The sequence below is a fragment of the Cynoglossus semilaevis genome, chromosome 11 (genome assembly GCF_000523025.1).
Source record: "Cynoglossus semilaevis isolate Cse_v1.0 chromosome 11, Cse_v1.0, whole genome shotgun sequence".
NCBI lineage: Eukaryota > Metazoa > Chordata > Actinopteri > Pleuronectiformes > Cynoglossidae > Cynoglossus > Cynoglossus semilaevis.
In genome coordinates, this window is record NC_024317.1 from 7,502,883 (window position 1) to 7,530,319 (window position 27,437).

At 40.9% G+C, this 27,437-nt stretch overlaps 5 protein-coding genes and 2 non-coding genes across 12 annotated transcripts in view; 5 read left to right on the forward strand and 2 right to left on the reverse strand.

Annotated features, from left to right (window-relative positions):
* hmces (5-hydroxymethylcytosine binding, ES cell specific) overlaps positions 1–429 on the reverse strand; it is a 3,562-nt gene extending 3,133 nt beyond the window's left edge. Inside the window, exon 1 of the mRNA XM_008320320.3 lies at positions 226–429. The gene's annotated coding sequence lies outside the window, so the exon portion shown is untranslated. The remainder of the gene's footprint in view (positions 1–225) is intronic.
* Positions 7–5,560, forward strand: uqcrc1 (ubiquinol-cytochrome c reductase core protein 1). Its single transcript, XM_008320322.3, has 13 exons — positions 7–146; positions 928–1,068; positions 1,179–1,265; positions 1,695–1,824; positions 1,941–2,139; positions 2,270–2,349; positions 2,978–3,093; positions 3,342–3,485; positions 3,889–4,049; positions 4,155–4,240; positions 4,345–4,433; positions 4,929–5,004; positions 5,100–5,560. The coding sequence occupies exons 1-13, from the start codon at positions 84–86 to the stop codon at positions 5,162–5,164; spliced, it is 1,437 nt and encodes a 478-aa protein (XP_008318544.1). The 5' UTR covers positions 7–83; the 3' UTR covers positions 5,165–5,560.
* A 1,942-nt stretch (positions 5,561–7,502) lies between these two features.
* Positions 7,503–9,021, forward strand: LOC103386187 (urocortin-3). Its single transcript, XM_008320344.3, has 2 exons — positions 7,503–7,782; positions 8,437–9,021. The coding sequence occupies exon 2, from the start codon at positions 8,450–8,452 to the stop codon at positions 8,801–8,803; it is 354 nt and encodes a 117-aa protein (XP_008318566.1). The 5' UTR covers positions 7,503–7,782; positions 8,437–8,449; the 3' UTR covers positions 8,804–9,021.
* A 1,029-nt stretch (positions 9,022–10,050) lies between these two features.
* On the reverse strand, positions 10,051–10,139 carry trnay-gua (transfer RNA tyrosine (anticodon GUA)). The gene is given in 2 exon segments: positions 10,051–10,086; positions 10,103–10,139. It is a non-coding gene; the product is annotated as a tRNA-Tyr (tRNA).
* Positions 10,140–10,526: 387 nt separating this feature from the next.
* On the forward strand, positions 10,527–10,599 carry trnaf-gaa (transfer RNA phenylalanine (anticodon GAA)). The gene has a single exon. It is a non-coding gene; the product is annotated as a tRNA-Phe (tRNA).
* A 112-nt stretch (positions 10,600–10,711) lies between these two features.
* On the forward strand, positions 10,712–14,989 carry LOC103386169 (cell death activator CIDE-3). Of its 6 annotated transcripts, none has more exons than XM_025059994.1 (6): positions 10,712–11,026; positions 12,133–12,207; positions 12,286–12,454; positions 13,132–13,281; positions 13,923–14,113; positions 14,542–14,989. In XM_025059994.1, exons 2-6 carry the CDS (start codon positions 12,155–12,157, stop codon positions 14,729–14,731), a joined length of 753 nt encoding a protein of 250 aa, XP_024915762.1. In that variant the 5' UTR covers positions 10,712–11,026; positions 12,133–12,154; the 3' UTR covers positions 14,732–14,989. The 6 variants fall into 6 exon arrangements, with proteins under 6 accessions (XP_024915762.1, XP_008318533.1, XP_008318535.1 ...); XM_008320311.3 differs by having other exon boundaries at positions 10,715–11,026; positions 12,316–12,454; XM_008320313.2 differs by having other exon boundaries at positions 11,018–11,302; positions 12,316–12,454.
* A 118-nt stretch (positions 14,990–15,107) lies between these two features.
* On the forward strand, positions 15,108–27,111 carry LOC103386167 (probable G-protein coupled receptor 22). Its single transcript, XM_008320310.3, has 2 exons — positions 15,108–15,872; positions 25,462–27,111. Exon 2 carries the CDS (start codon positions 25,573–25,575, stop codon positions 27,094–27,096), a length of 1,524 nt encoding a protein of 507 aa, XP_008318532.1. The 5' UTR covers positions 15,108–15,872; positions 25,462–25,572; the 3' UTR covers positions 27,097–27,111.
* The last annotated feature ends 326 nt before the right edge of the window (positions 27,112–27,437 follow it).

Sequence of the window (27,437 nt, forward strand, 5' to 3'; positions counted from 1 at the left end):
TATTAACAGCTCGAAAAGAAAAACAGCTGTTGGAAAACCGTTAAAGAAGAGTCACCGCCCTGTCTACTTTCACCTCGCTGAAAATGGCGTCGTCCCTGAGCCGATTCGGGAGTACCGTGGGTCGAGCCCTCGCCAAATATCGCAATGTAAGCACATAATTGTTTTAACAAGTTTTTACAAAACGATTCTTGAAATTCGAGATGTCATGTTTAGCGTTTAACTTACTTGTTTTTTAAAATACAAACTGAGCCTCCGCAGTGCAGAAACGTAGAGAAGCTAACCGGTTAGCTGTTAGCCAGACATCCAACAAGGTCACCAATAAATGCAATAGAGCCTTGTCTACCAACCACTTAAACATCACGTTAACTTAACGTGCGTTTGTTATTTTGTAGATCAGCGCCCTGCGATTTCAGTATTTGTAAGTTATGTAGCTGGTGTGTGTTTGTCCTCATCTGACCCAGAGAAAATCTGATGTTCTGTTTCTGCTGATTGTCCCTAGACCCGCAGGTAGCTAAAGGAAGTGTAGATGTACTTGTAAACGAAATAACATCACCTTAATACTTTATATAGTTCAAATTAAGTAAAACGTTTAACTCGAACAGGCTTTAAAGTGACAACACAATAACTTCCTCTGTCTTTAGACCCTTGGACTAAATTATTAATAAACCTCTAAAGCCCTCTAAGTTAAGGCCAAAATGATAATAAGAGTATATTTTGTTTGAATCCTATGAAATTAAGTTACATTACCTAGATGTAAGCATCCAGCGCTCAGCTGCAGCTGAAATTAGTCTTAATTTCAGGTAAAAATGTAACTAATTCATACCGTCACATCTTTGGGACAATATGTCTTTTATTCTGAAATAAAATATTAATGATGCAATGACATAGTCATTAATGACTGCTGTTGTTTTTTTGTTTTTTTTGTAGCCCATTCTCCTGTCTCTCAGGCGAGGGCAGGCCTCTATCAGCTATGCTCAAAGTCTTGCAGGTGTCCCTGAAACCCGCGTCACTACCCTAGAAAATGGTTTGAGAGTTGCATCAGAGGAGACTGGACAGCCAACATGCACTGTGAGAACACAGAACTACAGCCATATAAACAGGCATCATTGTTGATGTTGTAATGAATGAAAGTGTATTCTCTTTTTTTTTTTTTTTTTTTCCACTTTTCCATGTCACAGGTTGGGCTGTGGATGAATGTTGGCAGTCGTTATGAGAACGAGTCCAACAATGGAGCAGGCTTCTTCATGGAGCACATGGCTTTCAAGGTTAGGGGTGGTCTTTATGGCTTTTAAACCCTGCTCTTTTCTCATAAGAAGACCAGCCATTTGAACACAGACACATTGCAAGTTATGTAGTCCTTTCCAAAATCAGAATGGCAAGATTTATGAACTGCTGCTGTTGGAGTTACTGGCTTAACAATAATTGAAGGTAAAATACGTTAGTCTTTTGTTTTTACTCTATGGTGAAAACATTGTAAGCCAACATCAGCAGCTGACCCACTTCTTATGTAATTTTTAATGTGTTATTTTGCAGTGTAGAAAGCACTTTATGTTCAAGTGAACACTGCCAAAAGGAATAAAATAAAAAGACAATAAAATAGTTTCACCTCAAACATAGTTTTATTACGATTCTGGACTTGATAAACCGTGTCTTTAAAAAAACAAGTCATTTCTTTGTGGTCTTATATTTTCTAGGGAACAAAGAAGTACCCTCAAACTGCCTTTGAGCAGGAGGTGGAGTCAATGGGAGCCCACCTGAGCGCTTACATAACTCGGGAACACACAGCTTATTACATGAAGACACTTTCCAAAGACATGCCAAAAGGTGACATGTACTAATATTCCGAAGGTTTCATAAAACGATATTTCTGAGCCACTCTGCTCTTTGGACAGGCAAAACGTCGTCACCATTCATCCATAAGTTGTCCTTTCTGTTTTCAGCCCTGGAATTGCTGTCAGAGGTGGTGCAGAACTGCTCTCTTAGCGAGGCAGATATTGAGCAGCAGAGGAGTGTGGTGCTGCGTGAGCTTGAAGAAGTTGAGGGTAATCTGCAGGAAGTCTGCCTGGACCTGCTGCATGCCTCAGCCTTCCAGGGGACCCCACTGGGACACACTGTTTTAGGACCTTCTGACAACGCCAGGTCTGAGAAAAGAGCATGCTTAGTTTATTTAAATTAAAACCAAGGTTGCTGTGCAGCATTGCACAAGTCATTGTATTAAAATGTCTAATTCTGCTAATTTGTTTAAATGATGAGGCTTGTCTTTCTTTAGGACTCTGAGCCGCCAGACTCTGGTTGAGTACATCAACTGCCACTTCAGGGCCCCTCGCATGGTGCTGGCTGCCGCCGGAGGTTGGTCGTCTTCCTCCTAATGCAAAGTTTGATAAACTGAATTTAATGATGCAGCATTTAATGCCTCCTATAGAACATTAAAGGAGTGGAACCATTCTTATAATAGACGCTAAAGACCCTATGTTCAGACAAATCGCAAACCCTGAACTTCTTATAGTAAAACAGTTGAGATTTGTTGCTGTAACAGGTAATGCTCTCGCCCCTTTAAGCTTTGCCCACTTGAGGTTCTTAGTGTCTTGAGTGGCCGTTATGAAGGGGTAGATTAATAACCTCTCTAAAAACCTGTGCCAGGGGTCTTACCTCTGACTCTGGACCTGTTGGGAGGAACAGTAACTTGGAAAAGAGCTAATGAATTATGGATTAATTTTGGCCTCAGTTTGAAACCAAGAAATTTAAAACATTTTATATTTATAAATTTATAAATATTTGTTTTCAGTACTTGTATTTGTCATTCTCTACAATACTGCATTTCTGCAGTATAGGAAACCTATAGACACACAAGTGATGCACTGTAGGTTTCATGTTGCTAGGTTACAGAGAGTGTTGTGTCCTAGGAAGGTGTTGTCATTCTGTTTAGCCCTAGATGGTGTGAAGGACTCTGCTTTTATCTGATGTTGCTCCTCAACAGGTGTGAACCATGAGGAGCTGGTCAATGTGGCAAACACTCACTTCAGCTCCATGCCCTATGAATACCCAGATGATGCCATCCCTGCGTTGTCTCCCTGCAGATTCACTGGCAGTGAGGTGAGATTTGTCATTGTTCACATTTTATCAGTGTTGTTGGATTGCTTTCACGTGGTGATCCATGAGTTGTTTTTTTAATGATATACTTGTGTCCAAAAATAAGCATACGACCATTATTCTAACATTGACCATGCAACATCATTTACTGTGTGAATTGAACTCATTACCTAAGTATTCGGAACACCTAACTAATTTCACATACACAGTTCTGAGCAGTCAGTGTTAAGTTCTTGCTTGATCCTCCTCAGATCCGTATGCGTGATGACAATTTACCTCTGGCGCACGTTGCCATCGCTGTGGAAGGAGCCAGCATCTCCAGCCCAGACATGGTCCCTCTCATGGTGGCAAACGCTATTATTGGTAGCTACGATCTGACCTACGGTGGTGGAAAGGTTAGTTCCTAAGGCAGTACTGTTATCCTAAAGCACCTCCAAATGAACGGCAATGATGAAACGTGAAGGCAGTGCACCTCTGTCCCCTTTTAGCTTTGCCCACTTGAGGTGTTTTGTGTCTTAAGTGGCCATTATGAAGGGGTAAACAATGGTCCTCTCAAGAGACCTGAGTCAGGATCTACATTTCTGGCTCCGGACCAATACAGAGGAACAAATTATTGGCTTCATTCGTGGGGTCATTTATTTCATTTATTTGTTTTATGTTTTAACATTTGTTCAAAATAACTTTTTGTCTACTTAGTAAACTTCCCTTAAAGAACGATCGATTATCTAGATGTGATTAGTCTGAATGTGACATTGACAGATTTAAATTATCTGTATTTGCTCCTTCTCTCACCTCCAGCACCTGAGCAGCCGTCTGGCTCAACTGGCTGTGGAACACAAACTGTGTCACAGCTTCCAGGCGTTCCACTCTGCCTACAGTGACACTGGTCTGTTTGGCATTTACTTTGTCGCTGACAAACACAACATCGAAGACATGATGCACTGGTCTCAGAACGCCTGGTCAGTATTCACTGCTTGCTCTACTCACAGGGAGCTCTGAACACAAAATGTAATATTTTATACTGGTTATGGGAACACCTTTCTTCTGCTCTACGCCTCCTACAGGATGAACCTGTGCACCACAGTGACAGAGAGCGATGTAACCAGAGGCAAGAATGCTCTGAGGGCCAGTCTGATTGGACAGCTCAATGGTATTTATTAATGAAGACTCTTATTAATATTCACATCAATGCAAATACAGTACAAAAACTATAGAAATGCTGCTTGATAAAGTACCTGTTTTTGTTTTTGTTAGGAACCACACCAACCTGCGACGAAATTGGCAGACACATCCTGGCCTACGATCGTCGTATTCCCCTAGCAGAGTGGGAGTCTCTAATTGATGTGAGTTAATAGTATCGTATTGAGCAGAGGTTCCCAATAAGAAGGTTGTGATGTGTAGGAAGATCGTTAAGGTAGAACAGATATGGCAACTCGTGAGCAATCCTTCCATCACCTGAGCTAAGGTACACATACTGTGTCTTGAGGGTAAATGTAGTCAATAAAAAAACAAACTTAAATTTAAGTATTTTCAGTTCAGATAAATGAGTATATATTTAACATTTTTAATTTAAGGTAGCTCCTCATAGACTAGTCAAAGGGCAAAAAAGTTCAAACGCTTATTGTTGAAGATACAGTTGCATATTAAAAAGTATAGAAAATGAAATTACTTTCTCTTGCTGCACCCCACCAATACCTCTGCCCCTCCATCCCCATAATGGGCACCACTGCCCTAGCAGATAAGCTCAGGGTCTTTCAAACATGCACTAAATATTTGTCTGCAATTTCTGCAGGTTTCAGACTTGGCTAAAACACATTGGTCTTTTTATTTATTTTCAGGCTGTGACCCCCGAGACCATTCGTTTTGTCTGCTCTAAATATATCTACGACAAGTGTCCGGCCGTAGCAGCTGTCGGTGAGTTCTGCTATTGGGGTTTTTTTTTTTCATTCTGTTAAATTGTATATTTGACTGTTGAATGTTTTCTAACCACTGTGGCTTGTTTCCTCCAGGTCCTGTTGAGCAGCTGCCCGACTACAACAGAGTGCGCAGTGCCATGTACTGGCTCAGGTTTTAAGATGCGTGCGTCGCTTGGTTTCTTCTTGTTTCCCACGTCTGCTGTGCATCGTCTCCCTGAAACTGATGTCCGCCTGTCACGACTGCCAGAATACACACGTACGGATTCTCCATATTTTGCTTGACAACAACAACAACAGCCGTCCATCAACATTCCTCCCAGCTCGTCCTCTGAGTTCGTCATGAGAGCAGCAGCTTTCCTGATTTCGCTCTGACCCTCGACTGGGAGGCAGGTGGTCAGGTTGTACTACGATATCAAGTATTTTACAGGACACAGTGCAGCTGGTGTTGAGTTCAACTTGGGTATATTTATAAATTCTGTAACATTTGTTTCTGCCCTCTATTGTACATAACAGAAACTCCCATTCCATCAAAATAAAGAACTCCTATAACACTGGTTTTCTGTTTTATTTTGTTTGTAATATTTAGATGTTACTTAGTCCTAAAACTATAGAATTATTTAAGTCTAATACTGTAGAATTAAAGTCAACTAGAGACCAGGATCTTGGGCCGAACACAGTACAAATCCAGAACTAAAAAAGACAAAGGAAAATGCCCTTTTAGGACGTGTGCCTTTCTCCAATCAGTTCTCATTTAGATTTTATATTCATAAATTAAACATGGGTTGGAACTTTGCACATTGTTTGACACTCCTTTAAATGACGTTGCATGGATTTAAAAAATCAACCCATTATAGAAGCACTTAAGAAATTAAAGTGCTGCTTTTACATATAACGGCGCAGACTTTAAGCCCACACCCTACAGCAGAAATTGACACAAGAAATGGATTTGAACGTGAAGTTAAGAATAGTCAAAAAATGAAAACAACTTGACTTACGTCAGTGATCGAAGTGGAATCTGCTGCTGTGTTTCAAAGTCCCACGATGATGTCACAGCTCACGGTCATGTTCTCTCCTGTGTTACATGAACAACCCGGCACATCTGTGTTTGCTGTACTTTGACTTTTCTGTGACCCCTGTTTGTTTATCTGAGGGTAACTGAGACCGCCTCCGATGCTGAGGGCCCTCAGGGGCCCAGCAGTCATAATGTGGCTCGACCAATAATATTCATATCATTAGTCAGATGAGAAATAATCCAGTGATGGGCTGGAGTGCAGCTGATTCAGGAAACGAGGTAGGCTCTGCGTCACCGAGCCTGACAGCTCCTTCCTACTCCTTCACCTCTAGAGGGCTTTTACATCAATTGCTCCTCTCTCCATCCCTCGATGACTCCCGCCCTTTCCTCCTGATCTCCTCCTCTGCCCTGTAAATAGTAGGACAAGCTGTGTGTACTTAACGTGGCAACAACATTTATAGTCAGTGTCATGTTACTACACGACAGATGACGTCACTGAAAGTCTCTTAACACTGAATATTAGCTCTTCACTCAGACTAATTACTCCTTAATTACCAAAACCAATCAACTGTTCAACGGCTTTCATGCTGCTTCATTATAAACAGACTTATAGCATGTATAATTTTGAGTTCTATTTTTGCAATAAAACAGGGTTAATATGAATGAATTTGGTTTCATAATGGAGACCGTGGGCAACGAGGAAGATAAATAATTTGAAACTAAACTATCGAGATTCATTGAACTGAGACTATTGAATTATGATTATTATACATAAGTAATTATTCAATTTCCTTTAAAAATCAACTCATCTTGAACCAATGAGGTGTGTCAAAATACTGCTGAATCCTCGATCCACTAAACGTTCTAAATTCAGGACATTATCATCATTAAAACCAGACATATAACTCTTAGGTTAATCCTTGGAGTGACAGGCAGCCAGTTTAAACTGGACTAATTATATTCACAACTTCTTATCAGACTAAGGAGCTAATCGTCAGCAACAGTCTTTTGGTTGGACTGCAGTGATTCAGTAGACGACTGACCTGTTCTTCACCTCACTTGTGCATTGACATTTATTGGGAATTTAAGAATTACAGGTGTCATCAGAATCACTGAGTCACTGCACTTCTGAAGTGAGAATTAAAACTATCCTAAATTCACCCAGACCAGCACCATGGACTGATGACTGATTTAAGTTTTTTTTTCTTTCTTATTATTATTTTTTAGAACTGATGTCATTTATAATGTTAAGAAAAATTTAAAGAATTTGTGCCTTTTCAAAAAAGGTAAACCAACCAGCGGAGGACATGATCAATTCTGTTTTCCACATTTTTTGGTTGACTAAGTTCTCATCGGAAGTTACAGTCACACTTAGAAGTCCATGATTGGGTGACAATCCGATTTATTAGAGGCAAACGGTGGTGATAACATGTAGGAGGTATTTTTAGAAACAGACAGATAACAATAAGTACAGAGGAAATGAGATGAAATGAGGGGAGGGCATCAGTGGGTAAAGATGGAAATAGATAAACACAGCAAGGCTGATGTGGCTGAGGACAAAAATCCTGGACGACCGGGCTGACGTCCACTTGAACATCTGACTGCGTGGTTCACGGGTTGCTCGCTCCTCCAGCAGCTCGAGTGGAAAAAGTGGAAGGATCTGAGCTTCACTCAGCGTCTGAGGGACATCTGAGGCTCCAAGACAAGGCGACGTGCATCCAGAGGAGGTGGCAGAAGTGCCTTTTCGACAAGTGGTTACACTGAGTGAGTACGGACAGGGTTCTTTATACTTAGTGGTTTGAAATTAGAGAATAAGTTATTCTAGCAATTCCAAAATAACTGTGAATTAATTGCATTACACATATATATGTATATATGTATATATATATTTTTACAATATATGTATATATATGAATGGTTTATTTCCAGTTTTATTACATAAATACATACATATCTTTACACATATCATTGGTTAATATAATATACACCATAATATACTGTATTTTAACATAGATTTAAACACATGGGAACTAAGCATCACATCTGGTATAGTTTTGTTAAAAACAAATGAACTTAAAAAACTCCAGGATTATTTCAACTTTATGATGACCAACTTTGTTATTATATTATTATAATGTAATATTGGAAATAATTAAACTGATCAGGTAATACACATCTTGTATTTTTACACTTGGAAGATATATGTACTTTATTGGAGTATGGATATATATATATACATATACTTTGTATATATATATTGCTGCTATATATATATTGTATATATACTTTGCTGCTGTTAATGCCTTTGTCTTAATTTGACGCTGCTGTGATTTCCCATTTTGTTATCAGTGAAGTTCATTTAATCCTTCTATGCATCCCAAAGTCACTTGTTAATAAAGTTCCTCCCCTCTGCTGCAGACACGACCTGATCATGAGGAATGCTCACGTGTGTTTCCTCCTGGCTCTGCTGCTGCTCCTGCTGCGTTCCTCCCACAGTCTGGACGAGGACACACAGAGGGAGGTCCTGGCAGTGGACGTCTTGAACCGCAGCGGTGTGTTGAACTCGCTGCTGCGCTCGGAGCATCACACTGTGCTCAGACGTGCCAGGACCCAACGTCCAGTCCCCCAGGTCCCAAAGAGAGCTCAGCAGGGCTCTCGCTTTGCCCTGTCTCTGGATGTGCCCACCAGCATCCTCAGTGTTCTCATAGACCTGGCCAAGAACCAGGACATGAGGACCAAGGCTGCAGCCAACGCAGAGCTGATGGCACGAATAGGCAGGAAATGACAAGTATGCAGAGAGGTGATGTCACTGGAGGACATGATTATGTGTTGTTATGATGTATTTATGTACTCACTATATTTGACACACTTTGAGTATTTGTACATTAACATCAGGACTGTTCAGTTTGACTGAATATTTCAAACTTTTCGATTCACACATTGTGTAATAAAAATGGTGACACTTTTTAAACCAATGATGTCATATTTTGACTAGAATAAACACACTACCTGGTGAAATTGATTGGAGTGATATTTCAGGTTTTTCGGGTATTCAAGTCAATAATTGTGTACTTAAATATTAATATAAATATAAAGTCAAAATACACAGATATTGGAGAAAAGTACATGACCGATACTGGTCCGGCTTCAGAGGCTTTTAGTTTAAAGGAACTTTTATTCCAGAATAGACTATTTGGTTTATTACTTTGAACTAACTATGAAAACAAAAGAAGTGGGTAAAACACAAACAACGCCTTCAAACAATGTCAAACAGGCGTCCAACAATAAACTTTTGTCTCACATATTGTTCTACAGATGTCTAACTGAGATCAGATTTTGAAATCTGATTCGTCTATCTCAGTGTCATTTTAATTAAAATAAAATCTCACCCTGTATATCTTTTGTTGGCGTCAGGTCAAAATTCTTTTCTCTCTGCAATGATTACAAACATAATTATGTGCATCAGTAAACCCATAAAGAACAAATTGGATGTGCCTAGCCTGATGAGGCCGCGTCAGCCGCACTGAGCCATGAGGTACGATAACAGGACAAAAGCTAAAACAGGAAATTGACCTCCGCAGCAGAAACGTGGCCTTTCTTTGCACCTTTGTTCACGTAGCACTTGATAAGTTCGGATGCTTGGTGGAGCGCATGTCTTATCTGTTCCACGTGAGGGTTATATCTCTGACGCCATTCGTTTGTGCTCCTGCACTGGGCAAGAACACTCAACTTTACACTTTGCTAATTTTATTGGCAAGCTAATGTGATATCCCCCGTAGCATGTAAGGTGGTGAACACTGAGGACCATGAAATTCGTACACAAATAGTGGCTTTGTACATACTGTTGTTCTTTTGCGAAAATTGAGGCTCTTACTGAAAAAAACAAAAAAATAAAACATGTTAACTTGCCCATTAACACAGTAGTCAGTAACAGCTGGTTATCTGATGAACTGGATGTGTTCGACATTCGAGTCAATCTTTCGAAGGGGGGAAGTTCTATAGAGAATAATTCGACGATGGAAAAATTAGATCTCCTTCGAGCCGGATTTGAACCAGCGACCTAAGGATGTCAGTCAGGAAGTGCCTACAGTCCTCCGCTCTACCAACTGAGCTATCGAAGGGTCATGCCTGAGCCAGCGGAATTCTGGGTACTATTTCTGACATTTCAGTTTCAGTTTATTGCATATTGTATATATAATCCCGGTTTCCAACTAATTGAAGTATCCTGTAATTACTGCAGTACTACTGTCAGTTCCACGTTTAACCACTGCGTGTATCCTGTACTTCTCTAATCTCATAGCTCATAGTTTTTCACAGGCATTTTATTCTTTTATCGTTGCTAAAAATAACGATGAAACTAAACGCGTTTGGTATCTCGAAATTGTAACACGTATACGTAATATTCAGCAATCTAGTAGCTTCAGTGTGTTACATGCGCGTTTGGTATCTCGAAATTGTAACACATATACGTAACATTCTAGTAGCTTCAGTGTGTTACATATGACGTAGCCGAAATAGCTCAGTTGGGAGAGCGTCAGACTGAAGATCTGAAGGTCCCTGGTTCAATCCCGGGTTTCGGCAGCGAAGGGCGCTCTTTTGACGGATGTTTATGGATGTTCAAATGAGGATAAAATATGTCAAAGCATCGATACGTTAGTCCCAGCTGACAGGTGTGTTAGTTACACCAACGTCGTTTTGTAGGAACAGAGGACAAACGGAAGAGTCAGTGAAGGTCCACCAGATGGCGGCACTGTGCATTTACTTCACGTGTCACTCAATTTAAACTGTATTGGAATTATTCGAAGACGGACACTTATCGATTCTATTTAAAATTCATGAAACAAAGACTGTGTTTGGATGGTATCGAGGAAGACGAGCGTTTAAACATACGAAGAAAGAAGTCAGCCGCAAACACCGCTCTACTTTTGTCAACCATTGTGCTGCAGGTGTTGTTAATCAACACAAAGGAGGATTAAAGAGAACTGTGTTCCAGAGAGACGGAGTAAAAGTAAGTCTGAATTAATTACTACTCTGTTTTTCCGACTGCTCCTGCTTAAAAACGTTTTTATTGTGAAGGACATCTCGTCAAACAAACATACAAAGAGCTTGAGTCACGTGGATAGTTTAAATTATGTTTTAATGTGTAAAGTATGTCGAGGGTCTCGTTGTAACGACGGGTTATTGGCAAGGATTTTACGCAATTTACTTTAATTAGCGGAGTACGCTCTGGTTTGCTTTTATAATTCAAATTAATTTATCGGTGGCTGTTTAAAATAAAACTAAGGTGAGAATTTTGGGTTTGGTGTCAAAAAACATTTTCTAATTTCATGGTCCTACAAGTGAATTCCATCAGAAATGCGTCTCTGTCTAGTCTTACAATGTTCTTAAAAAACGATTCTGGCTTATAATCTATAATTACTATAATCTTCTGAACACAACAATTTCTTTGGTATTTTTCATGTTATACACGCACAGAATTTGACCACAGAATTTAAACCATGCAGTAAACATCAGCATAGATTCTGTACTATGTTAGTGTTAGTTTCAAACTGTGAAACCATAATTCCAAAACCATGCGAATACGACGGTAAGTCAAGGTCAACAGGTTTCCTCAGTCGGTAATTTTGAAATCTGGGACTGTCTCAGGGGAGCGTCACTGTGTGTGTGTTCATGCAGCCCGGCCTGATAAGGCGTTGGCAGGGTCCCTCATGAGCTCAACAGTCATCGGCACAAAGTTCAGTGAGCAGATGACGACGACAAAAGGCGTGAAGTGTCTTTTGTCACACATTAGCAGTCGACCGTCTGAGGCAACACACAGAAACAGCTGAGGGCAGAGTAATGATGTGAGCACAGAAGGTCAGGACCACAGCTGATCGAGCGACACCTTTCTGAAACGCGAGGGTTTTTGTTAACATACAAAAAGGTAGTGTTTCTACGTGGTCTTTGTTAGAAAAATGTAGTGATAGTTGTAGTTCATGGAGCAAAAGGCTTTTTATGGATGATTGAGTTTTTTGGTTTTTTTTGGTTTTTTTACAAGAAATACACTTTGCATTTTTTTTTGTTAATGCTGTAGATCAACGTTCAGCTACTAAACCTACTTACTGCTTCTTTCAGTCACTGGTGAAGCTGCTCTCAGATGGACTACGCCATGAAGTCTTTCAGCCTTTTGACCTCGTCTTCTCTCTCCAAGTACAAACCCCATCAATTTTTTTGGGGGGCGGGGGGGTTCATCTTTGTTTAGTCTTTTGATTTACAGTTTTTTTTTTGGTCTTTTACATGCTCGTGCATAACTGCCAGTGTGTTAGCCAGTGCCTCCGTGACCCATCATCTCCTGTCACGACAAGCTCTTCAAAGAAGGCCGTTCAGAGTCACAAACGCTGATCGCAGTGTGAAGAAGGGAATCATGGCCGACAGTCTAGAGGACCTCATGAACAAGGTAAGAGGAGACCGACAGAGACTACAGACCAATTCAGGTGATGTAGTAATCCTCATTCTGAGAACCAACTGTGACCTAAGTGGATCACATGACCAAGCAAATCGCTTAACTCTTGATCCGGAATAAGGGGCCCCTAATAATTTCATGAAGCAATAATTAAATGTCATTATTTGACAAACCTGAAAATGCCACCACATAGTTATGAGGTACAATTTTATTCAATAAAAATCAAAAACTTCAAAAGCCTCAATCTCACCTTTCTTTGCTGGCATTTGTCTCTGCAGATTCCTAGCAACCAGTCCTTAAACTTGGTGCTGTATGCTAATTTGCTAATTTGACTCCTAGCTAAATTCAACCTTTTGAGCTGAAATCTTAATACTGTTATAATTGTTTGTATGAACTTTTGCATAGTTCATCAATGCCACTGTTGTTCTCTGGAGAATATTCTTACTCAGCCCCGATAAGAGCTTTGAAACACTGATTCACCCATGACACAGTGATTGTCTGTGGAACTTCTTCAAATGTCGTACTCATTCAGGTCAAAGTTCACTGGGCTCCTGTGCACTTGTGTGTCAGCAATTTCCTCATGCAAAAATCAGAGCCAATGACTGACGTCATGTCTGCAGTTGTCTGTGTTTTTGACTCTCCATCTCTCCTTCCCTCCCCCTCTCTCTCAGGCAGGTGAATCCCTGCACGTGCCTCATGTCAGCGTGTTGGTGCTGGATGAAGACGGCACAGATGTGGAGACGGAGGAGTTCTTCCAGACCCTGCCTGATAACTCGGTCCTAATGGTTCTGGACGAGGAGCAAAAATGGACCCCACATCTAGTATGTCGCTTTCCACATTAACCACTGGGTGGCACTATTGTTCCTTTGTTCTAGTCTTTCATTTTAATAATTGATCCATAACTACCTGCTAATATAAATCATCTACCAAAATGCAACAGTCAGGTTTTCATGCAGCGTTTCCAATCTTTAGGCTGGAACGATGGTAGATTCATGAGGCCAAATGACAAGATTTACTTCCATTCAGGTTTCATTTCTGCACACTTAGGAAAGACTATACAGTCCAACCTGCAGGGGATCATATGGGACATATGTTAAAACCAGGGTCTGAATGGAGTCCATATTCATTCTGTCAGAGAATAAAAAATAACTAAAATGTCCAGTGCCTTTACCGCAGCAGCTGTGGATATTAATAGATACAGATTTACTGTTTCTGACTTTTTGAGGAAATGTAATGCCCTCGGATATTCTAAACTAGCCTTGTCTGTATATGGTAATGCCCTCGGATATTCTAAACTAGCCCTGTCTGTATATGATATATATATATATATATATATATATATACTTTCTCTTTGAGAGGAAGTTGTCGTGCTCCTGCCGGAGCCACGTGCTGCTGTTGGTCACGAAATTCCACCAGCGCCTATTCATCCTGACATATGTTTGTCTCTTCTACATCCCTACAGAACAGTCCACCGAGAGGTCATGTCTGCGATCACAGCTTGCTGCAACGAACAGATGTGGCCAAGGTGACCTTTGACCTCTATAAGAACAACCCCAAGGATTTCATCGGCTGCTTGAACATAAAGGCCACCCTGTACGGCGTTTATTCCGTGTCCTACGACATGCGCTGCTACGCTGCCAAAAGCATGTTAAGGTGAGTGACATGGCCGTTCAAATTCAGAACACATTTCCAAAACAGTCCTGAAAAATACACAAAGGACCCACTCATGGGGCCGACCGATATTATCACCCGATATTAGCATATTATGTAATATCTGTACGAAATCATTATCAGTTTTTCCTCCGATAATGAAAACTCGATAATGTAATGCCAGGATTTGTGTCCTAAAAATAGTATTGGGGATAGTTTTGTATATTAAAGGGAAAGACACTAGACGGCAGTATTGCAGCTCATTTAATTATACTCAGACTCATAGGTGGTTTGTACTGATAAATAAGTAAATATTACCAGGCGTATATTGGTATTTGTTGATATCGGAGTTGGAAATCCTATTCAGGACCATTTCTCTTAAATGTCAACCAAACCTTTACTTTAATATCCTGATCATGTTCTGCTTCCAGGGAGGCTCTCAGGTGGACTCTCTTCTCCATGCAGGCCACTGGCCACATCTTGCTGGGCTCCTCTTGCTACATCGAGCAGCTGCTGGAGGAGGAGGAGGAGGAGCAGAGTGCAGACAAGAGCCTGGCACTCCCTCAGAAAAGCAAGATTAAGCAGCTGCAGACCATGCTGATGGGAAAGATGTCACTCTGATGTTGGACTGAAGCTGACGACGCTGAGCAGACACGGCGACCACTTTTAACAGACCTTGTCTATTTTGTTACACCACTGTTTTTTGAACAGGAAGAACATGTGCTCAGTCACATGACTGCTCTGTTACCGTTCTTTCATTAGTGTATTCAAAGAAACAAACACTGCAAGCTTTACCTCACAAAGCACTTTTACTCACTTTGTAACCTTTTTCCCGCTCGGAGATGAATAAATAAAGCACTTCTATTTTCTTTTTCTCAATCTGATGTCGACTTCCTTTAAGAACCAGTCAGCTTGTGATGTACGGTGTGAGCCAATTAGACCAGCGCTGGTGCCTGGTGCACGGTCATTGTGATTGATAACAGGTCCAGCTGCCTCACCCACGTGTCTCCCAATTGTCCACAGGCCTGCACTGCCCTGTGGACCACAGCCGCCCTCCACCTTAGAAAACCAGATGATGATGGGTGAAGGGAGAGAGGAAGCAGCCTGGAGAGGAGAGGGGAACTGTAAGAAGGCATCAGGTTCAAGTCAAAGTCTTGTATTGAGGGATTAGAGACAGAGATAAAGGAAAAAGATGGAGTCGAAACATTTGACCAGTTTACAGAATAATTGATTTACCAAAATGCTGATGAATTAACTCTGACGATGTAGCTACAAATTTGACTGAAAGTGGGTTGGAGAACATACCAAACATCCAGAGTTAGATTAACTAGTAACATGATTTAGTATCAGACTGAGGTTAAAAAAGAGCATCTTCATTATTAATTTAACTATTACTAATTATTTGCTGGTTTCCACTTAGGGAGAGACTTTTGGGGTTAATGTTTTTGTTTTAAGTTAGCGTTCAAATTGATCAGATTTGTCTTTTTGGTCATGAATAAGATAAGGCACAATTTGGTTGACTAATACTATTACTAGAATTTGTTTCTATTTTTATTCTTATTCAAGTCTATCATATTCCATTCACTTCTATTCTGTTCTGGGGGGGGGTCCACTGAGGCCCCTGACGCTGTAATGTGTTTGTACGCCCCTGTCTGGAGCCTCAGTTGAACGTGAGCTCAGGCAGAGAAGCTTCTGTTCCTTCAGTTCTCTCTCACACAGGTTGCAGAAATGGTACGGTGAAAACATCGGTCCGTCACCAGAGGTAAGAAAGATTCTCTTTTCTCCTAAAAATGACAACACACAATCCTGGTTTTCGGTTCAAACCTGTGACTCGTGACGTTTGTATATAAAAAACAAAACAAATTATGTTGGTGCATCGCACAACAGCGAACACAAATCAGCGCGAAATATAAAAACACACCTAGGCTTGTCAGAATCATTCAGTTGAATCCTCTCTCCTGACTTCTGTGGTTTTCCAACTGTCAACTTTTACACAGCGTAAACAAAAAAAAGGCATCACTGAACCTTCGTGACTGTTGCTTAGAAAGTAACTGAAAACACCGGTAAAGAAACGCTGTTTACGTGCGTGTATGAATTCCTTTAAAAAACACTTAAATTAATTTATTGTTCGATTTATATATTTCAATGTATTGCAAAAATGCTAAGCTACTTACGAGGACAGAGAACACAACTGTTCCAAGCACATTTGTGTTGATAATTTGTGTAAATATATTGATATTAATATATTCATTTCATTACAGAAAGTAATTTAAAAGTTGCAACAGTTTGGAAATCAAACTGGTTGGTAATGTCATTGTTGTTGTTCTGTAAGAATAGGGTTTGTTTGTTTGTTTTTTTGCAGGAGATTCAGTGTGAATGTTTTGGAATTGTAAATATTAGAGGTTGCAAAAAAATGTGGAAACCATTATTGTATGCATTTCTGTGATCTAAATCTTAAACCCAGGTTTTTTACGGCATAATTGTAATTCCAGATGAGATTCCATTGATACAGGAAGAAAGAAAACAATAATATATGGTATTTATTTTTATGAAAACAGCAAAGCACTTATGGACTTTTTTCGAGGGCTTTTTCAGCCTGCAACCGAGTCTCTTCCTCATATTCTGTCTATGATTTTCCTGCGTTCAGCTTCAACGTGGGTGTAGGTGCCTGACACAGAAACTTGCTCTGAGGCTGTTTTTTTTCTCCTACGCTCCCTTGGGCAGCACTCTCTCTATGCACATGCTGCACATCAAAGTGTGTTGTTTGGATGTTGTGTGTAAATGCGTGTCAGCTCTCTCTGTTTTGCATTTGTTGTTATGTGCCAGGTTGGCTCAGATATCTTTAAATGCATTAAACCACTGTCCCGTCTGTTGGTCAGACTGGGCGCCGGACTCCGCTGTATCGCATCCCTCTGTGTACTACTTTGTACAGTACTATTACTGCAGGCTCATATGTATGATTTTAATACAGTACTCTCTAGTTAATAATAATAATAATAATAGTAATAATAATATATTTTATTTCTAAGGCACCTTATATTTCTTAAAAACTCAAAGTGCTACAGAATCAGTTCATTATTCATGACTGCCTAAAGAACAACGTGCATGATTTTTTAAATTGAGTCTCTTTCAAAAATTACAAACAATTAATTTGATCTTTTTTAGACACATTTCGAGGCTGCACCTTAAAAAAAAACCTCCACTCTGTCTGTAACTTTAGTTTAGCTTCACATTTAAAAACCAATTCTTACCACTTTCTGCCTTGATATCATATATAATGATGCAGAGCTTCTTATGGCTCTGCTTCCTGAATGTCTGTTCTGATTCGTTCTATATAAACTGATGTTGTCACATTTAATCCAGCAGCGCATCCAAAACAAATCAGCAGTTAATGTGATAACTGCCTGTTGACTTAACTGTCTGGTATCAACTGTGCTGATAGAGCCTTTCTCAAATCCAACAGGATGATGAGTTGAACGTGTGGGGAAAGCTGGATCTAAAATCACTTATTGAATCTGCAAATTATAAGGGCTGTGTATTAGCAAGAATATGGTGATCCGATATACGGGTAACGATATGATTTTTGGCGATATACTGCAGTACTGTAGCCACAATGATACAGTACAGTGCTTTAGTATATCAATACGATTATGAAACAAAATATCGACATTTTCTTACACCCCTACAGCGTTTGTTCTCTCAGGCAACAAAGCGTGGACGTTTAGTATAATTCTTTAGACACAAACATCATGATGAGGTGGAGAGTGGGAAGGATGATGATGATGATGATGATGATGGTGGTGGTGGAGGTGGTGGTTTGTAGCATTAGTGTAGAGGAGGGTAAGAAGAAAAGAGAATTTCTGATGAAAGCTTTTGATTTGAAACTCTGCCTCTGCTTTGCTGCTGCTTTGATTGTGAACATGTAGAAATCAGTCTTGGAAGTCCGAGTGTGTGCACGCTGTGTTTGTGTGTGTGTGTCTGTTCTTGCAGGAGCTATTGTGTGTTTACTGTAGCTGTTGCCAGCTCACACACATACACATTAACTGTCTACTAATTGCTTTCTTCTGCAGTAGAGGAACCTCATCATATTTCTTCCTAAGTGGCTTTGCTTACAACATCTGTCATCTCAGTGATGCCAGCCCACAGATCCTCTTTCCTCTCTGTACTTTTCATCATCTCTTTTCTTCATTTTGCCTGTAGCGTTTGGTTTTCAACAGAAACAAGCAGGTTATTTTTGGTTTAGTTTGTAACTGGTTAATGAATAATTGATGTAAAAGACACAAAGACCCTAACTACGGTTTGTTTAAAACTGCATTGTATCCATTAAGAAATGCAGTGATAGTTCATTAGTTGGTCTGAAAACTAATACATTTTCAGATGTTTCAGACTCTGTATGCAAATTGTAATCAAATTGAAACTAGAACATTATATTATGAACATTATTGTCTAGTGGTGGGCTGTGTTTTTTTTTTTTTTTTGCTAATGTAGAATATATGCAGTGGCTCATAAAAGGTTAGAAAATTCAAAGATTTGTGTGTGCAAATATAAACATTTCCTTTCCAGTAGCCAACACAAACAGTGGATTGTACGGTTCTGGAACTATGGGTATAACTTGTATTGCACGTTACTGATTTTTTGAGAACTTGCAGCAATTTCTGTGATTTACCAGGAAAGGTGCGAAATAAAAGAAACCACTACTCTCAGGGTTTTTAAGTCTTCTGTAAATACTTTCTACACTGGAAACCTCAGCATCAGTGTTGCAGAAAGGCACCCTGTGGTGGATGAGGAGCCTGTACTTTGCCTTTTGATCAATGTCAGCTTAGATTGGCTCCAACTCCCACTGTGAAACTTAGTTGTATTATGCAGTAGACGGTGGAGGGTGAGGCTCAGGGTACACACAGAGGGGGAGACAAGCTGCTCCATCCTATTCCTTAGACTTAGTGTATTTTCATTTTATGATTGGTTGTGGGTTGCTCTAACACTGTATCTAGTACCATTACAGTACTGGATACAAGTACCAGTACCTGCCATTTGCTCATTCAGAGCCATATATTTACATTTTTCCCTCTCCATTGTGCTCTAAAGCTCAACATCACGGTAACACACATGTTGCTAATCCTGAAAATGGCAGTTCAATGTGGGACTTTGTTCTTTCATGTAAAGACCAGAGTCATGCACTTAAGAATTACCGTGTTTATAGTGAGACAGCAGCAGGAAGTCACAGTCAGTGGGGAACGCGGTACGCAACCTTTGACATATTTTACATTAAAACCTCTGGTAGAGACATAATCAGTTTCATTGAACCCAGTGAGACATCGTGTTCCGCCGCAGTTCTAGTACCACTCAGTCTCAGCATGTGTCCTGTTGCTAACTGTGCCGAGAGAATGGTAGCCGCAGCAACTTTAACCACACTGCTACTCACTGATAAACCAGGTACATGTAGCGCTACCACTGAACAAAGCAATTTACTCACTTTCGTGATAATTTTATTTACTTTTACAGTTCTCAGAGCAGTTGAAAGCCATCTTTACGTAAATGTCTATGGATTAAATTAAGATATAAAACATACACATAGCCCTGTCTGTTTAACATAAACAGTTCGTGGAGCTTCATAAAACGACAGCTCTTTATTAACCTCTCCAGCTGAAAACAGTTGAGAAGCATTGATGTTATTGCATAAGTCATTATGTTCTGACACACGTGGAACCACAAACAGGTCGGCCATAGAGGGGGATTACACCATAGAGTCTGAGCTACCTATAGATGTAAATGTTCTTCTCGCCGTCCTGTTCTTTAGGTTCCAACTCTGCACGCTGCTGTTGTGTAACAAAGAGTGCTACACGTTGTCTCGATGTCCCTTTAGCATCAGAGCTTTGATGCTGCCTTGTGCTCCTGTTGTTGCTATGAGAAAGTGGAACAAGTTGATCAATGGTGGATCCATCCGTCCGTCTTCTTAATCCTGTTACAGATCTCAGGGTGAGCGGAAGGCAGTTCCATCAGTCTTCAGCTGAAAGTAGTTTTCAGGTTGACAGTTTATACCAAAGCCATATGCAAAGGCAGACATTATTAACATTCAGATACAATTCAGTGTGACCTTATCACCAATTTGCATGCGTTTGCACAGTGGGAAAAATCGAAAGAAAAGTCATGCACACAGAGAAGGAACATTCAAACTGCATAAGGAAAGAACTTTTTCCCGCTCCCTTGATTCCCCGTCCTCTGCTACTGTGTTTAACCCTCAGTTATTCACCTCAGTGCTGGTCGTTCACTGCTCCCCCCATCCTTGGGGGTGATAAATTACAAATTATTAAAAATTATTTCTGCAAATGAAATCTTCCTAAATATTATTGACTTTTATATTAAAAAAAAAATGTTTTAATATTAAATAAAAAAACTCCATAACGTAAAAAAATAAATGTAAACATCAGACATCGTCTCTGATTCAATTACTGTATTTCCTCAGTCATATGACGGCAGAGTAACAAGAAAGTCTCTCAGTTGTAGCCAGCGTTAAAAAAAAAAATACTCATGAGCTCCCCCTGGCTGAGATGACAGACTTATTTGATTTTCTGACAACTCTGCTGCATAACTTTGTATAATGAGAGAGAGAGTGCTCTGAATCATTTGAATATAGAGATAACAGTAGCTGGTAATAAGAAGAGGACAGGAGTGTAGATGTACTGAAGGAGAGGTTCATGAATTTAAGGTCCTTGAGACCAAATCAAATGGAAAATGAAGATGTTTGTGTGGTCTTTTAAATACCTGCATAAAGGCAATGTCACAGAGACAATATTTCATGCTGACTTTAGCATTAGGCTTAAAGCAACACTACACCTTCTCAGTCATATCTGATCCCACTCAAAGTTTCCACTAAAAATAACAGCCTGTAAAGAACAGGGTCAACTTTACTGTCACGAGTTAAAGCAAAATACTTGGAATGTCTTCATGCTTTGTGGTTTAATGTGTCCCATGGAAATGAACAGATATCAATAAAAAAAACTGAATAAATTCAGATGTTAGCAGGATTAATCTCTAAAGAAAGGCTGCAGAAAATTGGATGGTTTGGATTAGGATTTACTCCACAAATGAACAATAATTTGGTTGAATTTATTGTGAAATAGAAAAAAATAGAAGTCTAATAAACAGATTTGCACAACGTTCACATTCCTGTTTGGTGTTGGAATCATACTGAATCTGTCACACCACAATCTGCCCTGCCCCTCCTCACCCCACTGCCCCTCCTCACCCCACTGCCCCTCCTCACCCCACTGCCAGCTCCTCTCTTGTTATGAGCTTCATCACCTTCACCTGCAGCTCATCAGCGTGCACCTGTTTCCCGCTCCCATGATTCCCTGCTCCTCTGCTTCTATGTGTCACCTGCGCCCTGTTAGCCTCCTGCTCTTCTGTGTATAAATAACCCACAGTTATTCACCTCAGTGCCGGTCGTTCTCCGTTCCCCCAGCGTTGTATTCTTCCTACGTTCTTGATTGGCGAAGCTGTGATCAACACCTTCTCCCTGTGTTATCTGTTGGAGATTGTGATGATGCACGTGTCCCAGACATGACGTAGGGAACAAAACAGAAAAGAGATGTATGTGCACAATAACATCATGTTTTCTTCAGGCTAATGTATAGAGAAAGCTTTAAATGCTCTCTCTGAAAGAAACATGCATCCTGTCTTTTCCAGGCAGCTACCAGTTATCGATGTTGGAGTAAAAAGAGAGACCATACAGTTTTATTATTGTCAATTATGCATTAAATTACATTTAATTTGTTATTTCTTGCCTGCTGTAAAACTCTCAGGTGTGGGCTTGTACTTTTTGACATGCGGGCCACAATGGTCCTAAAATTTGACGGGGGGCCGGGTCAGGAGCAGATAGAGTGTTCGTAAATGACGTAAAAGTCATGCAAGGCTAAATGCTAAAATGCTTTTAGCCTAGTCTACACCATTTAATGGGGAAATGTAGGCCTTAAAGGTAAAAGGCAGAAATATATTGGTAATATAAATTAATAATATAATTTTCACAAGGCTGGCTGGCCGCATTAAAAAGCCAAATGGGCCACATCTGGCCCCCAGGCCGTAGTTTGCCTATGCCTGTCCTAGTCGTTAAAATAGAAAGTAGTGAGCCAGTAATGGCACTTCAGTTTACACATCTTACTGATCTTTAATCTGAAATATAAAACTTTGGATTAAAATATTTTTGCAACAGCAAACTTGCTGAAACCTATCGAGGAAAAGAAATCAAATACAAAAAGTTTTAGGCGTTTGTGCTCAGTCAGGAGCTGAAGCATAGCAAATATTCCCTGTTACCATTTTCAATCTTTTCCATTCTTGTTCACTGTCTTAGTGCTGTAGTTGTAGCAGTCGACAACACAGAGTTTGAGAGAAAATATGAGACGTACAAGTGTAAATACAGTGAATCTCCATGGTGGTTTTTCCGTTGTGTACTCCTCACTGGTTGCCACTGGTAGGTTTGACGTCAAACACAAGTTGCTGTAGAAAAACAGAAAGACATCTCGAGCTGTAGCCATTGAAATATAGTCGATTATCTTGATTTTGCTTGAAATGATAATAAAAAACAAACGCGTCATGTGGAGCAAAAAAAATTAATTAATTTGTTTTTTTAATAATCTAACTTGTGCAGATATAATTTGTTTTTTACAGTATTTTGGGACTGGTGAGGTCTGCTGGGAACCAGAGGAAACTTAGAAACCGTAACGGTGAGAAGAACACTGATGTAAGACCCTGGGAGCGGAAAAAAGGCGACACATCTGCACTCTGGGACATGTTGTTTACCATCCCAGCTGGCTCGCTTTCTTGTCTACTTCCTGTTCTCACTCACTCGCTCTCTTTAATCACTCTCCAGCCCCAAGCTCACATGTTCTATTTACAGGCAGTGATCCTAATTCAAAATCCATGTCTTTTCCAGAAATCTCAAAATATATTTAGTTCCAGCCAAACGTTACATCGTTACTTTGCATTTGGATTAGCTGTAATTGTTTCACAGGTTTTATAGTCAGCACATTATCATTTCTTGCCCTTGTGTCTCTCCTCATTTACTACAGAATATTGGTGAACAGTATAAAATATACACTGATGCAATTTTTAACTTTTTTTTTTTTTTAAGAAAAGCTTGAGGACGTTGAGCATTTGTTGCTACACTACTTTTTCAGGTTAGTATTGAATAAAGGATGTGTTGTATATACTTTAGGGCCCAAACCTCTGGTCTGTGGACCGCTACCAGTCTGTGGGACATTTTTGTGGGAAATAAATGATTCAATGGTTTTTAGACCAATTAAGATAAAATGGATCATTTTTCCAGGGCTCAAATGGTCATCTGTCATTGACACGTTGTACTGAGCTGTTGTGTTGGGAATAAAAGCTCAATTTATATGAGAATGATGTCTAAATCCATCAGACCTAGCAGCTGCCTCTGGTCTCATTCAGAATGCCTCATCAGAAAGGGTGAGGAGAAAAGAATTAGGAAGGAGTAATAATTGACTGTGATTGGTGTGTGACTCAGAGTTCTGTAATCAGCTGATTGGAGGTTACTATATTTGGGAGACAAATCAAGGGACTTTTGCTGGATCAAAGCCCTTTGATTATCCATGTCCTGTAATGTCAACCCAGATACAATCAATGCTGTTGAGGTCATCACATCCGGCTGGGACTCCTTGTTCTTCTTTGCAGTTGGTGTCGTCGTCCTGCTGCAGAATGTGCGGCTCTAATCAGATGGCCTTATTGGCATCGTAATGGTGGATGAGTGTCTGTGTGTATTCCTCAGCATCATCAACTTTTGGCAAACCTCTTGAATATATATATATATATATATATATTCTCCTTGTTGAGCTTGCTTTTGTCCGTGTTGGACCACTTATGGCCCAGACTCCTCTGGACTGTACGTGGGCGTACCAATAGTTTCTGCCTGTTCTGAGCTAATGGCACTCATTTTTTTGTAGTGAAATGAAAGTAAATCTGTTGAGTCATCTACAGTATCTGCTATGATACATTTTGTTCTGGTATGTTTTAGAATGTCCTGGCGTAAAGACAAAGGGTTAGTAAAAAAAAAAATCAAGGTAGGCTTTTCTTTCTTCTGTTTTTTTTGTTTTTCTTTGTAAAATACCCTCCACTGTATCATTCTAAAAAGGGCCAAAACAATTGAATAAATAAATCTACACCTTTTTGGAGGTGCATGTAGAGTAACAATTATGCTGACATGTTTTCAGTCTTCATGTCTTTAATTGTACTAAATAGTTTAATGAGATTTAATATTTATCACCTACATCATTCATATCCAGGTCCCTGTGGATATTGCAATATTTGTCATTGTGTTTTGGACCTTCATGTTTTCAATCATGGTTTAAAATCTGTTGGTATTCAAATCTGTCGTTAACCTGTGTGTTTGTGTTTATGTTTGTCAACTCTTACATTGTGAAATGTTTACTAATTCTAGCTGCTATGTGTTTTTATTTATCTATGTAGTTGGCAAAGACAATTCTGATTTATGGTGCATGGATGCCTGAAGATGTCACCTTACAATTCAATTTAACAACCTTGGTATTTTAGTGCTGTTGAAGGAACAGGTTTGTATTCTTAGTATGCTCAGATCGAACCTCCTTCTGAGGGTTTGTGAATACCTAACGAGACAATGAACAATGTCTTTGAATTTGAAACAGATCATTCATAATGGACTTTTACCCAAAAGCAATATTTTATTCAGCAGGGCCAAGATCTTGACCAATTTAGTTTGAGTTGCCAAATGAGTTGTTTTTACTGATCCACTGGGAGAGCACTTGAATTGCCTTTGGGTCTGATTACTTGGTTACGTTCGATTTGCCAATCTCCTGAGCCCTGCTGTGCTGTAGTGATACTGTTGCTGCTGGTGGTTCTGACAGCTTCTGTGGAGGTCTCAGACTGTCACTAAGCCAAAGTGGTGACTAGGGAATTTGATAGGAGACAGATTGTAGGCCTAACTGATGAATAATGAAGCACCTGCTCGGTCGGCAGATGCTAGGATGATATTCAAATGTGTTTATGTTTGTCTATAGATGGGTGGATGGATCACTCAAGTCTAAAAACCTCACCAAAGGACAAAATGTTTCCTTATTAAAACATGTGGACACGTGTTGTAATAGTTCACTAATTATTACAAGGTCCAAGTCTTTTAGGATACATTCTGTAATGATAGCAAGTGTAAAAATACCCATGTTTGCTTTCCTTTTGTGGCTAATAAATAAATATTTTTAAACAAAATCCATATTTATAAGTGTGCCCACTTTAGTGATGTGTGTTTAAATCCCTACAGCTCAGGTCACTTCTCAACTGTCTGCTCTGTGTTCTTCTCTCTCCAGTGCTGTCATCAGGCTGTTTTTCATCCCAGCACCATGGAGGCTCAGCCTGGTGCATCATGGGAGCTCATCCATAAAATGACAGCAACAATACAAAAGGATTGGTAGAGCTTCATGGAGACTGACGGCTACACAATGGGTCCGGACTGGGCCGGGACGGTGGCCAGCTTGGAGGGGATGGGAGACCTGCAGGAGCTGGAAGAAGGAGGGGGCTCCTCGTACTGGTACATGCCGTACTCACTGGGCTTTCAGGTGTCGCTCACAGCCTTCCTCATGGTGGAGCTAGTGTTGGGTTTCAGCAGCAACCTGACCGTACTGGTCCTCTATTGTTCTCAGTCCAATCTAGTGGACTCGGTGAGTAACATGGTGACTGTCAATCTGCACGTCCTGGACGTGGCGGTGTGTGTGCTCTGTCTGCCTCTCACGCTGGTGATGGTGCTGCTGAGTCCAGGTCCAAACTTGGCCCTGCTCTGCTGCTTCCACGAAGCCTCCGTCACCTTTGCCAGCATATCTACGGCAATCAACATCCTGGTCATTAGCTTAGACCGATATGACATCTCAGTCAGGCCAGCCAACCGGCTGCTAACGACACGCAGAGCAGCGCTGCTCCTGGCTGCTGTTTGGGGAACCTCGGTGGCAGTGTTTTTTATTCCATTTCTGCAGGTTGAGTGGCCTGGAGGAGATGACTCTGATCAGAAAGGGCACGTGCCCCCCTTTTCATTAGCCTTGCATAGCAACAGTGCCACAGCTGTGCCTGCATGGCATAACCAGACTCTCCTCTGTCTCGGTGGGCAGGGCTATCACACGGGCATGGGCTTGAGTTACCATCTGATGCTGCAGGTGCCTGTCTTCTTTACCACTGTGGCAGTCATGCTCTTCACTTACTCCAGAATACTGAGGACGTTGAACATCCGCATTGGCTCCCACATGAAGAGGAGCCAGAGGTTGAAGGGCGCTTCCTGCAATAGACATCACAAAAGACAGAAAAAGAAGAGAGCAGGGGAGCAGCCCCCGGGGAACAGCGGTGAAGACGTGGAAGGAGGGCAAAGTCACGTTAATGTTACCAAACAGCTGAGCCACCCTCCCCTTATTTCCTCTCCTTCACCCACACCCACTGCAACCTCCCCTCCTGCCCTTTCTTCTTCAGCCCCACTGGTCATTTCTGCAGCCACACCCTTACCTCCAGTGGGCGTTCAGGCCTCTGTCTCTGCGATCATCGCTTTGAGGAGGGCAGTGCGGCGACATAGGGACAGGCGAGAGCGGCAGAAGCGAGTCTTCAGGATGTCACTCATCATCATCAGCACCTATCTGGTTTGCTGGGCCCCACTCTCTGTGATTAATGTGCTTATTTTAGGCATCGGTCCCAGCGATGCCCTCATCAGCCTGCGCCTCTGGTTCCTAGCACTGGCTTATGGAACCACAATCTCCCACCCTCTCCTCTATGCTTTCACCCGACAGAAGCTGCGCCGTGCCCTCCGTTCCAAGGTGAAGAAAAGGGTGGTGTCTCTACTCCAAGTGGACCCATCGCCCCGAGGCCCGGTTATACACAACTCCTGGGTGGAGAACAGGAAAAATAGCCGTAAGGTGAGACTGGGAGCCAGTGAAGGTCCTGACCGTTGCCAGGCGGAGGCCCTGTGAGACCAACACAACTTACTACTGTAAGCGGAAAGTGTGACAAACACGTTTTTACCTCTGGGAGAGGTTCTGTTGTAACCACCAGCAGCCTGGGCAGCATAGAGAGCAGCAGGTCCATGTCAAACACTTGAGGCAGCAGGGGAACCAGTCGCTGTGGTCACTGTCACATGCAGAGCCTTTGCAACTGAAGTGAGGTCTACAACAGCAAACACATGAGTGTATGTGATCTGCACAGGGTCAGGTCCTGAAGTCTGTTTACAGACGGAGCTATGTGTCTTACATAACTGCTCTGAAGAATTCACCCTAACCAGCAAATGATGTGATTTGCCTCTTCTTTAAACACA

Coding starts and splice junctions, on each gene's coding strand:
- uqcrc1 (XM_008320322.3), top strand. CDS start 84: ATGGCGTCGTCCCTGAGCCGATTCGGGAGTACCGTGGGTCGAGCCCTC. Junction 1,069..1,178: donor CTGGACAGCCAACATGCACT/GTGAGAACACAG, acceptor TCCATGTCACAG/GTTGGGCTGTGGATGAATGT. Junction 3,094..3,341: donor GCAGATTCACTGGCAGTGAG/GTGAGATTTGTC, acceptor GATCCTCCTCAG/ATCCGTATGCGTGATGACAA.
- LOC103386187 (XM_008320344.3), top strand. CDS start 8,450: ATGAGGAATGCTCACGTGTGTTTCCTCCTGGCTCTGCTGCTGCTCCTG.
- LOC103386169 (XM_025059994.1), top strand. CDS start 12,155: ATGGACTACGCCATGAAGTCTTTCAGCCTTTTGACCTCGTCTTCTCTC. Junction 13,282..13,922: donor AAAAATGGACCCCACATCTA/GTATGTCGCTTT, acceptor ACATCCCTACAG/AACAGTCCACCGAGAGGTCA. Junction 14,114..14,541: donor GCTGCCAAAAGCATGTTAAG/GTGAGTGACATG, acceptor TTCTGCTTCCAG/GGAGGCTCTCAGGTGGACTC.
- LOC103386167 (XM_008320310.3), top strand. CDS start 25,573: ATGGAGACTGACGGCTACACAATGGGTCCGGACTGGGCCGGGACGGTG.